A 14,781-nucleotide genomic window follows, 5' to 3' on the forward strand; every position below is an offset into this window, starting at 1 on the left:
AATATTAATAATTTTTATTTTTAAATTCAAAACTATGTTTTACTTAAGTTATAAGTAATATTGTAATTATATATTTGACACATGTAGTCATAGTAGTGTGTTTGTTTGTGTTTGTAAGTTGGAATTAACGTGCATCTATGAACATACAATTATTTTTCATTTGGAATATTTAATTTACACAGTTGGAGATATACCTACTGATAAAACATGAAACTAAAGCCAGACTTTGCATGGAGAGGGAGGCGAGTGCAGTGGCATGCAGGTTGAGGACATGCGTTGTGATTGTGCCGTTTGGTTTGGTTAGGCATGTTTTTGTGCTCTGGCAGAGCAGTGAATTGTAAAGCCGTAATATCCTATGAAAAGAGCCGCATGCGGCTTGCGAGCCACGGTCTGCGACCCTAGCTCAAGGGGAATGATCCAATAGTTCCATTCGTATTCATTTCTTTGCTCTTGTTGATAGACGATACCTACGGACAAGAAATGAAAAATTCCATTGACCTTTATGAAAAGAAATTACATTTAGTGCTGGGAAAATTTTTATCCTATGTTGCATATGTAAAATTTAATTCTTGAGGAAAGTACTATGAAAACACAAACATTTATAAAAATGTTTACAGATTTCCAATTTCATAGTAACTACAAAAATGATAACTTTTATGTACAAGTTCTTGGCAATTGTTGCAGGAGTAATTTGGTAGACATTAATTTAGCAGCTTCTGCGAAACAATCAATGTACATATTTATCAAGATCTTTGAGAATATAACTTTTTGTCACATGTGGATTTTTATTGGTGACTTTTGTTTTTAATGATACTTTCCACATGTGCCTATGTGCAGGGCAGAAATTTAGGATAGGTTTGCGAGATACATATGGGTAAAACATATACCGTTATTTTCACACTCGATTATAATTGTGCAAAATTTGTATGTAACGGGACAATTGAGAGTTATTTAAAATTTCGGAAAAGGTATACCTTTTTACAGATAAATGTGCATAGTCTATATTAGCCTGCCACTATAGTTCAGCCCCATGATATTTTGACACATTTATTGTAATATTTAGCATGGAAAATGGATTGTGTTTTGCGGAAACAATGGAATAGTCCGTATTCAATTTAATGTTAAGTAGGTAAAGAAAAATTCCCAGTATAACTTTTGTTTTGTTAATATTTAAGAAACTGTTCGAGTTCGACACTGCCAACCACAGAAACAAATGTAATATATTTGAAATTTAAATTGTAGTTCATGTACAACCCAGCCCTCACTAACATGGAGGATTTATTATGACAGGTTCTAAGTAGGGGCCCAATTATGTGAAGATTGGTTTTTTTCTATGCTTATTTTTTCGTATAACATACCTCCAAGTAGGTCACTTGAAACTAAACTTATTTTTTCAAAAATCTCAATTGGTTACTAAAGTTTAATTGAAGTCACTTGTCATTTTTTGTACGTTTTTGTAGGTTATGACATTGATCAACATTTATTAATACTTGACATTGGTGTTAATATATTTCTTAAAATAAAAATTTTTTTTTTTTGTGGTTACGTAGTTTGTGTTATGAAGAGGGGTAAAGATGACGCTAGTTATTTGGTTGCTATTCTGGAATCATATCCTTAATTGTTACCATCCTGTTTCTGAGATTGTATATTCAACATGTTTCCCTACACATGTATTGATTATGTGTAATATCGGTTGCTTAAATTTGTCAAGTTTATATGTTCACATGTTAACTTTTATAAGCCACTTTTGTAAAATCTATTCTTTCATTTAACATATTATTCATTTGTGAGAGCTTATGGTTTTTTTTGCTTGCATTTTCATGTTTTAATAGAACTTGTTAAATGAGTGTATATACTACAGAGACTTATGAAGATGTTATTTATTTCAGTGCCTTGCTGCCTGACTAAAAATATTTGTGTTTTGTCTTATCAGAGTGATAAAAGTCGTTTCTGAACTGTAGTTGCATTGGTGACCATGGTGCTTCACAAATATAGCTGTCAGAAATTCTTACATTGTTGATGTGTCACATTGCAAATAAACTTTCTCTACACTTGCATTAAAACGTTTTGATTAATCTAATTTCCTTTTTTTATCATCCTGTAGTGTAACCTGACAAGCAGAATATTTTGCTCCACTAATTTGTTAAAAACTTCTGTTAATTAATATTTAAAATAATAGCACATATAGGTTTTTCTGCTAAAACAAGATAATATAACTCATAAAAATACTAATTAATTAAATAGTGTACATACCAATTCAATTAGAATGCTAACTCATATTCCCAGATGAGAACATATTTTTTTAGTATATGGTATACCCTTTTGATGTTTGTAAACATGTTTTTATATTCATTAGGGAAACTTTTTAACAGAGGTGTTATTTTTTCCCCAAACCTTTCCCCTTAAAATTAGCATTTGTAAGTAAATTAAAGTTGTAAATCTGGGATAAAAAGTTGTGTATGTACTTTTGTATGAGAGTTTCTAGAATATTTAATAATAATTTCGTTTACTATGTTATGGCATGTAATTTACATTTTAAGCAAAATTCTCGTGATATCCACAAGTTTTTACAAAAGGAATATATCAATATCCTATGTCAAATCTATTGCAACTTGAAACAATGTCACGATGCGTCTTAATAATTTTAATATACGGAGGCGGCAGCAATTAATTATGTAACATGTTAGAACCCACATGTATATCACGTCATAAGATTAGCAGCAAATAAGTATTACATCCGAAGCTGATCCAAACTCCATTATGCTTTGACAAGAAAAAACATTTTCATGGTTACGTTACCGCTACCAAACATAAACAAACAAAAAAAAAACATGAATGTGTGCGTGCGTGACAGCTTCCCACTGCGCATGCGCAAGTTGTTAGTTCTTATTTTGTCCGTGCCAGCGTCAACTTCGCTGCAAACGCTCCATAGCAGCCATGATAGCAGTCTGCTTATCGTGACACGCGTTTAACATGGGAGTTTCCACTCTTTCAGAATGATTGTATGCTCGTTGCTGTGTAGTGACTCATGAAATATAGTTTCTCTTTGACTTTCGTCTGCTGAAATTCAAGATGGCAACACTTCCAGCCCCTCTTCGTGTTTCTCCGCTTATCAGGGTATTTCTAACATAATTTGCATTTATTTCACATTATTAAGTGTGAAAATTAAGTAATCTGATTGGTAATTTTGCACTGTGGGTGTTAAAAAATAAAAGAAAAAAATTTCTAAAAATGTTGTTAATCTTGGATTTATCTAAGAAAAAGAAGTTAATTCTTAAATAATTTTGGTTGAATGTTACATGTAAAGCTGGAATCACAATGCCCCGACGGGTCCGACACGACAGGCCCGACAAACTGTCGTGCAGCATCTCAGCACGACAGATTGAAAAGTGTAGGGTCACAATACCACGACAAAAATAACCCGACGATTTTCAATTTGGCCTTCGACAAATCGTGCCAAGCTAAATACTTCAATTGAAATGCTTTATAGAATGCGCTAAAAACAAAGTAGGCTCTTTTATTTATTATTGACAGTTGAAGTGCAAAAAAAAAAAAACAATTAGTCGTCTGCGATACGAAGTAAGGTTAAGTTGATTCGTAAAACAAAGAGTAGTTTATTATATTATAGTTACAAAGAAACAAGATAAAGATATGTCAGTGAGGGACAGAAAAATACTCCTGATGTTAGCTGTGCGAAGAATTAAAAAGAAACTAAATGAGCTTGGACTTTATTAATTAGAAGTTCTTCGCTCAACTCGTCCATTCTTAAATCCAATCTTCACGATTTTAAAATAATGTCTTTAACCATAAACTAGATGATATCTGTTTATGTTTATACAAACAGACTAAGGCAAGCTACAAATTTTTCAATTCACCCACACGTAAAACGAAATTTCACTTATCAGCAAAAAGATTTACCAAAGAGGTAAATATTTTTGAAATTTAGTTTTGTACTGTTTCCTTTCCGTTGCCGTTTTCTTTTCTGTCGGGCAGCCCAACTCGACGAAATTAGAAATAGAATATATTCCTTGCGGGCCGTCGGGGGTGGTATTTTGTCGGGCTGACGTCACGGCGAGCTTGTATTTCATTGGCTATTGAACTTGTCGGGCCTGTTGTGTCGGGGCCGTCGGGGCATTGTGATTCCAGCATAAGTCTCATTTTATTTCGAATAGATTCTTGCACATTTTTAACTATTATGAGTCCTAGAGGTTGAGCACTTATTGTACTCAGCGCCAGTTCCGCTTGCACTTTTCTGATGCGTTTTGTTAAAATTTATTTGAATTTTAAATACAATACTGCAGGTTCACGAGTGTAACCGCAGCGCCACCACCCGTCGCATTTGAGAAGCATAGTGGCTTGAGTAATATTCTTACAGAGGAGCTTTAATGTAAAGTTAAAAAAAAAAAAAAACATTTTGAATATACTTTTTTTTTTTTGTTCACTAGACATACCTTTATTTACCTTATGAATTCCTTCTGGTGTGTGAGAAATCACTGTTTATAACTTCAATGGTTCAGGCTCAAACTGTTTAAATGTAGTACCTATATCAGTTTTGAAAAAAAAAATACATTAAATAAAAATTTATACCAATATCTAAAATTCCACATAGTAAACTGATAAACAACAAATAACAATGACTAAATGTCTAATAAAATACAGCAATAAATATCACTTTTATTTTATAATTTAATAATATAAAAAAAAATATTTGTAACAATTTGGTACATCTTTCATTGACTTGTTTTGTTCATTTTATAACGTGAATAACAATAATGTATTATATTCTTTGAATGATTCTTGGAATGGGAAGCTTGATTTAAAAGATTTTCATGAACCACAGTCATATAGACAGGTCTGGCAACTTCCTATCCTTGCCTTGGCATGTCTCGTCAACTTAGTGAAGCTCGCGTCGGCCTGCGAACTAACTGCGCTAGTAGTAGGTGTCTCCTTCATTAACATTGTATTAACTGGAATGTTCATAAAAAAGTAGGTATATTTTTATAAAAAACTTTATTTTTAGGGTTTTTAATTTATTTGGAAGCTTTGTAGGGTTTGAATACATGGCAATAACATTTAACGTTGCGGCAATTATGGTGTGATAAAAAGCATGGGCTGATAATCTGTGGGCTCGGGTTTGATACCTGCTAGGATTTTTTTCTTCACATTTTCATTTGAATATTTCTTGAAAAATAAATTATTAATTAGGTACAGAAATTAAATATGTTAAACTGTTAAATTAAGTACATAATCAGGTGAGATTTAGAATAAAATAAACATTTATGAAAATTCTAATTATTTACTGATTATCTACTCTGCTTTTCTTTTATTATCAAAAGAAACATCACATTTTTCCATTTTCCAATAAAATAATGTTTTTAAATTCCATGGAAGGAATTTAAAAAAAAAATTACTGCACATACAAACAGTGGGCTGACGAGACAGTTGTAACAGGAACAGAAAATGTCTAGTTTTTTCCAATATGTACTTTCTTTCCATGGAATTTTCTCTGTGGTATAATATTTGACTTTGGCTGATTTCGGTTGATTTTCTTTGTGTTTCTTGTTCATTTAAGTGGTTTCTCTATTACATACAGGTGCAATGGAAAATCATAAACAAACCTACCTTATAAAAAAAACCTTTACAGCTTAAAAAACTGACTAGTAATATTTAAATAATTACTCTTTTGGTATTAACTTAGTATTAATTATAGATGCAGATAATTTTTATTTATCCCACTTGCAAAAACCAGCTAACCATCAAAATTTAATTTGGTTGGTTTATGGTTTATTTGCATCTGTATCATACTATGCAATACAGTTTCCAATTTAAGTTTGTATCATTATTCACTTGTCTGAATTTTCAAATGTGGGAATGGTTGCGACTTAATATGCAAGTTTAATGGCTTGACTATGTTGAGTGCTAAGAAAATGTTTGTTTATTGAATGGAAAGTTTTGCATGTTGTATTTTATTGTAGTTTTTCTGTAGTAGTTACAGTGTAAATATTTGTGATGTTTCACAATTTCAGACCAATAATTAGTTTACTTTTTGTGAGTTTGTCTTTCTGTGTTCCTTTGTTAGAAACACTGTGCCAAATCATGAACTTAGAAAGAAAGGATTTCAAATAATGGTGGAATATCATTTAATAGTTGTACAGTATCAAGTAGCTAACCATTGCATATTTATTTACAAACCCAATGTTATGGGAAAGTCGGAGCACAAAAACAGTCATGTAGACGACATGTAACTTTTACCAAGACTGCGTTTAATGCAACATCACTTCTTCCAAGGTAATACACAAATCAGTACCACCAACTGAGCATTAAACATAAAGTCAAATTCCCATACACGTCAAAATTGACTAATACCAACATATTTCATTAGCAGTCAGCACATTGTTGAAATCATCTATCCTACATTTTAAACAACATATGATTGAGTAACAATAGTAACTTAGAATTATTTGAAAACTGAAAAATAGGAAAATTACGAAAAAATTTTATGAATTGGATAAAATAACATATTCTGAAACAAATGCATTCTCTAAGAAATAATGGACACTTGTATATAAATATCAAAATATCCTATTATGGTGGTTGGAAGACACTACATAATAGGCTACATTAGTCACTTTTCACAACATGCTTGATAAACATGGTGGTAAACATTGCAAAAAGAATAGGTAAACAAAAACAGCTGTGAAGTATAAAATATTTACACTTGAAGCACTACCAAGAATATCACTGCGAGTTGCAAGGATATGCTAAATAATTCACACTCATGGCAGAAAATTCTTTAGCAGCAGAGATAGTAGCTACTCTCTCTAATTTGAGTGAGGAACAACGCTCTTCATCTAAAGATGAAGCGTACATAAAAAGAACCCAAATACCTAAAGAAAAACTAAGAACTCAAACGCTTCAAGTGTGTGCGTGCGTGCGTGTGTGTTTGTGTGTGTGTGTGTGTGTGTTAGCGTGTTTGTGTGTGTGTGTGTGTGAGAGAGAGAGAGAGATTGGATTCATTGGCGGTTTCTTTGCCCATTCATTTATTTTTTTGCCCTTGGAAAGAAGGTAAGTAAGTTTCACGCCTACAACACACAATTATAAAGTGAGATTATGCTCCAGAAACCAAAACGGCTGTCAAAGAGTTTACATTGTAGGTCACACTTCCAATCCGGTACTATACCATAACATCATCCCATCACCTTTTTCGGCAAATATATATTTGTATATTATGTATTTTATTTTTTGATAAAATGAATGAATTTAATGTGCTTTTTTTTTGTAATAATTTATGAGTCATTGTTTTTTTCCCCAGACACAGGCGATCTCTTGGATGATTTAGTGATAGTAATAACAGTCGTAATCCTGGCTGTTCAGCGTCAGCTAGAAAGCGGAGCAAAGGAAAGCTCTTGGAGCATGGTACATTTGTGACATGTGGCATCCCAGCCTCTGCTGACAGCCAATTGCAGCCCAGCCTGTCCCTCACTTTGCTTTAAACTGCGGATTACGTCCTTACAGTGACCTACATGTGATTATTCACAGTGCACATCCTCGTGCAGTAAGACACGACAATAAACATAATCAGATTGTTTCTACAATACATCACTGCCCGTTTTGTGTCCTGCATCTTCACTATATGCTGCAAGAAAACTTATATGCAGGGGGGGAGGCGATCACTATTGCTGCTAGAACTCCTTGATGATAGTTTAATTCTACACACATTCTCGGGAAACGTGTTGCCTTAGTCCACTGACCCAATCCCAATGAAGTCAGAGCCAGAGAAATAATTAATGAAGGTTTTGAGTTGGAAAATATAGGTAAGTCGGCATGCAGAGCCGTCTCAGCAGATACGTTCGCTCCGACTGGCGGGGAGTTAAGGACTATTGTCCTTGTGCCTCCACAAATACAAGGGTGGAAAACTATAGCTATTACAGAAACATAATACCTCCATATATAATTTAAGCTTTTAACTCCAAAATTTGTCACCACTCACCACCTCCGGCTAGCTCAAATTAGGTGATGAGTGGAACATACAGGTTTCAGGTCACGAAGAAAGAAAAAATTTATAAACAATGTTTAATGTATTACCTGTTTTTAATTATTCATTTAAAAATCACAAAATATTTAGCACGAAGTACTCCATTTAATGCACATCCATGGAAACATATTCTGTTTACACAATTTTAATTTTTTTTTATTTGCATTGTAGAGATTTTAATTTTGTTTGATGCATTACAAGTATCTTCATATGTGAGATTTTTAGTTTCTTGTTGCAATTTGTGTGGTTGCTATGTAATAAATTTTTGTGTGGTGAGATGGTGTTACTGTTATGAAACACATTGTTCATTTAACATCCCCCTCTCTTGAAATAAAGTTATTGTTTCTCTACTGTAAAGATAGTTCTCAACTATTAATTGTTATATTTCAGTTTGGTTGCAGTAAGGTTTACATGTTCCACGCTTAACATTATTGTTATTTATTCCTTCCATTTATTTAATGTAAAGATGCCAAATTACACCTAAATTTTAAGTTATATTATAAACCATTAAATCAGTGCTTAAGTTTTTTAATAAAATAATCAAGCTTATATAAAGAATCACAGTGAAATGTTTTTTGTGATATCCATACACTATTATAATGTTAAAAATGAAGTAAAAAAATGTGGTTTTTAACTTATAACGCAGTTTATGGTACAAATGTTAAAAATGAAGTTAAAAAATGTTTTTTTAAACTTATAACACAGTTTGTGAAGACAAATTTGTTTTTCATAGATGCAAATAAATCTGCAGATGCAGACAGTGCACTGTGTCTCCTCACACCTAGCTGACCCCAAACACTGGCGGAGGCTGATGTACAGTACATCGTACACTTGGTCAAGAATGGCAGTGTTTTATGCAGAGAAATTTGGCTGCCGGCTGAAGTCGCACGGTTTATTGAACATACTATTTTTTACTCACTTATAAAATTTATCTTTACTACTTTTACGACTGTTACTGGGCTAGGCAGAAACAATTGTATGTGAAAACTAACACAAACAGCGAAGAAGGTACAGTGAAAGTGGCTAAATTTTGGAAAACATTTAAGAAACCATTAGGTATATCGCATTCAAACAACTATAGAATTAGTTTACACAACACTAAATAGACAGAGAAGGTTTGTGGCTACAGAATGGCTAGCTAGCATTAGGAAAAACCTGAAAGAGTTTGAGAAATGTATATTAAGTAAACGGTTGAAAATTAAATAGTTTAACATGTGTTATCCACTATGTAATGTGCAGTTTTCCCGTTGGAGTTTGCTGTTGCTTGGTGTCTCCTATGGAGCAGTCCGGTACAGCGTTCTATCGAAGAGAGAGAATGCGCTGCGGGAGATAGAGGCTAAGCAGAAGCCAATCAGAGATGCCAAAATAGCTGCCGAGAAGGCCAGGTTAGCCAAAGGTAAGAAGGAAATATGACTTTCACTAGTTCATTGATTTTTTTCTGATATCCAATGAAAAATTGGCTATGAGGTCATTGAACAGTCTGTGCTTTTTAAACTTAGCTAATGCCATAGACTGCCAAATGACACAAATATAGCTATTTATCCTTTACATGGCCAGTGTGATGTGTATCAGATGGAAATTCTTGTCCTGAGCACGAGTTTACTAAATAAAAATAAATATGCATGCCCAGATTAGTGAAATGGTTAAGACACATTCAATATATGTATCACATTTACACAATCAAACAATGTTACTTAAGTACTTTACATATCAGTTAACTTTATCTTGATAAAAAAGTCATTTTCATGGCCTCAACAAAAAAATTGACTGCTTCGGTTTTTGACATTTGAAAATTGTGTTGAAAATGTTAACATTCTTTCCTGCTTTTCTGCACACACTAACTTACCCTTCAGTCGCACTGGGCCAAATCAGGACTGATGAAGTAAAGAACCAAATAAATTAATGTTGGACATAGGTAAACTGGTATGAAGTTGTATTGTTTGTCAAATTATATGGTTACCTACCCTTAAAATGCAATATTTTTTAAATGGTAGTGTATTGTTAGATTGTTACATAATATCAACAAAGAACTCAAACCTTTACAATGCAGGCCAGAAGTCTTGCGAGCTGTCAGCACGGGTTGGAGCATGAGGGGTAAGCAGGATGTTGGGGAAGGTAATTTGTATCAGTGGGGAGTGGCTTTCTCCCTTTGTCTTGTGGCTATGCTCTTTCGGAAGATGTTGACTGTTAGTGCATAATGGCAATGGAACTGAGACCAAGCATAGGAAATGCAACAGAATAACTCAGAGTAAAGAATGGAGTGTAATCAGCTATGAAGTTAATAGAAATAGTGAAAGGAAGTGAAACCAAAATTTTAATACAGATATATAAAATAATGGTTCAAAAATGGCTTTCCTTCAGGGATATAAATAAATTTGCCTATCTTGGGAACAATTACCCATTAACATTTAAATCAGCATTATTACCGTATTTACTCGTGTATAGCGCGCCCTCGTGTATAGCGCGCACCACGATTTTTGCAACTAATTCCAAAGAAAAAAAAATTGAAATTTTTTTTCCCCCATAAATAAATTTTACTAACATTTTGTGGTACCTGATTATTTAAATTGATGTGTGGTGATGCGTCAGGAAAATACATAAACTCTGCTGTCTAAACGGAAGATAATGAAGCGCTATATCGTCACAACTGGTACGTGGAAGGAAGGAAGGGAGGGAGGCGTGCCGCGCTACGTTGCTAAGCTGGCGCGGAAAACTTGATGACTCACCGGTGAGGAATGGAGGAAGCGAAGAAGTTGCCGGGTGGGGGGGGGGGGGAACTGGTGACAACATTCTCTCTTTCTCTCTCTCTCTTTTTACTAGCTTCTGAGCTGGCTTTCTGTAAAGGGGGGAGGTCTAAAAATAAACAAGAGACCATGATGTGCGAGCTTGCGCGCGCGCGTGTGCGTGTGTGTGTGTGTGTGAAACAGAGGCCCTGTTGCTTGTGCGTATGTGTGGGGACTGGCCAGAAACGTCACCCGTCACCCGGCAGTTAACGACTTCCACTCCTCCCCGCCTCCCCCCCCCCCCAAAAATTTTTTTTCCCCGTGTATAGCTCGCATCCTTATTTTTTTCCTTTACTTGAGGGGAAAAAAGGGCGCGCTATACACGAGTATATACGGTATATATTTTTGCACATAAAAGCAGTTGCCATCTTGCATAAATGGCTAGCGAGATAGTAGTGGTGTGTTTTTTGTTGGTCTGATGAAGTATGCAGTTCCAGGTTCGAGGCTGAAAGTTCACAAAAGAGGAAGCATGGAGAGCCTCAATGAAGACCTGTGCAAAAGTCAAAAAATGAATACGTGGTTGAAACTGGAGAGAGTTGCTTGCTGTGAAATAATGGATAATTTCTGTTAGTGGAACTCATTGAAACTCGCTGACAAAAACCAAGTTTTCAATGTTAAATTGTTGTTTTATCATAATGGTGGTAGATGTTTATAAAACAATTAATGTGTAACCGGGTCGTGTTGAATCAATGTATATTGCTCCACCTACTGTTTTATAATGCTGGTCCATTCCAAACAACCTATCTGCATAGAACAATGGGGTTAAGCTCGTAAAACTTATGGTATACCGAATAATTTTGTGATTATGCTTTTCAGAAGCTGAGTATGTGTACTTTTCTAGCTAAAAAACATTACATTAAGTCTTGTACTGACAACAGCAATTTTACACACTCAATTCCACTGACTACGTGTACTTTGAATGGCTTTTCTACAGGCATGCATTAGCATGTGTCACATTGAAAGAAAGGGTGCATGTACTAATGCAAGCACATTTCTTTGGCATGATTAAAATGACTTGTGAGTACACATGTCGGCCAAAAGTTTATTTTTTACGAATTACGAGCCAGAAGTAGCACTATATGTGTGACCTTTGGATTTCACCCTTGAGTTTGGCAAATAGACAGAACTATATAGTTGACATTATAAGGGAGAGAGAGCGACATTCGGCTAATTTAAGAGAACCAACAAAGTAATAAATATTGTTGATGCCATGTATGTACCTATGTACTAACAGTAAATTATCTCTGTTTATAAATTATAGGTAAATCTGAAGAAAACCATATTGCCGAATCTTATGTTCGCTAGTTCCAGCATTAAAAAATAAAATTGGTGCTAGTTGTATCTGTTATTTTAAAATTTAAATCAAATATTTAAGCATTTGTTTTCCAATTTGGTTGTTTCATGCACTCTTTTTCATTTGTTTGAAAATAAACCACATTATTAGTTGAATATTATCTTACGTTTGAACATCACTGGATGAAACCTGCATGAATTAGTTATTGTTTATTTGCATTATACAATGTTGCTTGCATCTATTGCAGATTAGGACATTAAACTTAATATGCTTTATTATTAGGTACTTAAAATATTTAATACTGCTTACATGTTTAAGTAAAATGCATTTGAAAATATGAACATATTGAAACGTTTGTATAAAATATTACTCTGTGCATCAGACTGCATGAAATGATGAAGCATATTTCATATGTTTTACAATTTAATAAAATAAGTATAGGTAGGGCCTGGAAAAATTAGCATCTATTTATTACAAAATTAGCATTTATGATGTTGAAAATTAGCATCTATTTTCCAGAAATTAGCATCTATTTTTGAGAAATTTGCTTAAGATATTAAAGTTACATAACAATACAAGAAGTTGTAATAGTGTTTATACCCATTATGACGAATTTTAACACAAACCAAAATCATTAAACGGTATTTGTAAACAAACGTTTGAGCACTAGTAATTTCAAATGAAAACAAACGGACAATTCAAGTTGGCCAACTTCAGTACGCTAAACGTGCACCACAAAATGTATGATTTGTCTCTATGTAAAATATTGATCAGAAAAAAAATTTGAAAACTAAAGTGATTATCAACAAATGTAAAAAAAACCGCGTACTAAAATATTTGTAGTAGTTTTGAGCATTTAAAATATTTTCATTTTTATCTTTGCAAGTTCACTACGATCCCGTCAACGACCTAGATATTTTCTAGTTTTGTTGGTTTCCGTGAAGCGCTTCCCGGGAAATTTGTTTTGTTAGGTTGGATACTCTTCATGAACAGGCAACACACGATGCAATGGCGAACGTGGCGTGATCTATCAAAACAAAATAACTGCGTCGATAAGTAGTGTGAACATTCTTTTCTAAACATTCAACGGTAACTTGAGTAAATCGTAAACACTAAATTTACAAAATTACTTATTCTATACTATCAGGCGTGATATTTGGTTAAGGAATGTTTTCTAAGTTAAGGTTAGGATTCGGATTTTATTCCTTCAACAAGCCTTGTCAGAAGCTATTGTTTACTGTAATTGTGTTATGGTGGTTATTTTCAAAAACAATACTTTGAGGAATGTGTGTTCAAGCCATTTTGTTGCATTCTATAGTGGTTTTTCGCCCGATAATGGTAATTTTACCGCGATTTCGCAAATATAGCATTTATAACAACAATTAGTAAAAAATCGCATCTAACCTCAAAATTCGCAAAAAAATCGCATCTATCGCAAATTGCGAATTTTTCCGGCCCCTAAGTATAGGGTTCGAACTAGGAAATATACACTGTATTGACCTATCCTGTAAACATAGCAAGTAAGGTGACAATATTCCTGTTTTTTTCTGCATTTGATCTAGTTAAAGCACTTGCCGTCCCTTTAGGCCCTATACTGCCGGATAAGTGGCAGTCCTTGCGAGCCTGTCACTGCACATACATGGTTAATAATCATGCTTGACTATTATAATTATTAGTTTCATGTTAGGTTAAATTTAGTATTACAACTTTAACGTTGTTTTATGTTTTGCCTTTTTTTCCCCAGAGGAGATGGCGATTCTGGCCAAAGAAGCTGGCGTTACCCTGGAGGAGTCGTAGTGCTCCAGTTTCCACGTTTGTGTAAGATAGAAGCTTAGTGAAAGTGTGTTAGTTGGAGTGTAAAATGGAATCACACTGTTTCCAGCAGGTTGAGCTGTCATCTGTGTTTGCACTTTATTGTACAACACTTTAATGTTACGTCTTTTCTTAAAGACTTAATTTTAATTGGCTACTTCTAATAAAAAAAATTCAAAGAAGGAACTGTTGTATTTTTGTTTATACATTGGAGGTCTATAATGGTTTGGGTTATGGAGAAAATCAAAAACACATGTACCATATTTACCCGCTAAAGGGTTGCGCCTTTAATTTCGGGCATAAAAATCTTATTACAGTCAAACCTCTCTGAAACGACCCCTCACGGTTCCCAGGAATAGGGTCGTAATAGATGTTTTCTGAAATTTTCAGTTCATTTCAACCCCTCCCCCCCCCCCCTCCAAAACCGCTACTAGCTAAGAAACCAGCCGTACAATGGCAGGATGCTGTCACTCACAATGCTAGACGGCTTTGCTTTAAACCCACTTCAACCTTCATGACAAGTCCGTCGCCCTACAGGCCACCTCTGAAGAAAATATGTCAAAAGACAGTTTATTTTTACTGGTTAGTTTACATGTACGTTTTCTGCTTGCCGTAGTTAAATACATTAGAACCCCGATGTCACGAACCCCGGATTTAACGAAGCAGTGATTTTACGAATACATTCTGGGGAACCGTCAAAAAATTGGACATTTTTTCCAAAATGTGAAAATCAGAAAAAAAATTAAAAAAAAAAGAAAAAAAGAAATGAAATATCATTAAAATCTGTTAATATTAACACACAGCGTATTTTTGTGTCTGCTTTAATACTTCCGATAATGTTAATGTAAGAATAACAA

General features: G+C 34.1%; 1 protein-coding gene across 1 annotated transcript; it reads left to right on the forward strand.

The window, feature by feature from the left end:
* Positions 1-88: 88 nt before the first annotated feature.
* LOC134527446 (ATP synthase subunit e, mitochondrial) lies at positions 89-14,110 on the forward strand. The gene is made up of 3 exons (XM_063360134.1): positions 89-3,117; positions 9,275-9,431; positions 13,857-14,110. The coding sequence occupies exons 1-3, from the start codon at positions 3,073-3,075 to the stop codon at positions 13,907-13,909; spliced, it is 255 nt and encodes an 84-aa protein (XP_063216204.1). The 5' UTR covers positions 89-3,072; the 3' UTR covers positions 13,910-14,110.
* Positions 14,111-14,781: the final 671 nt, after the last annotated feature.

Source organism: Bacillus rossius, chromosome 1 (assembly GCF_032445375.1).
Source record: "Bacillus rossius redtenbacheri isolate Brsri chromosome 1, Brsri_v3, whole genome shotgun sequence".
In the NCBI taxonomy this organism is placed as follows: Eukaryota; Metazoa; Arthropoda; class Insecta; order Phasmatodea; family Bacillidae; genus Bacillus; species Bacillus rossius.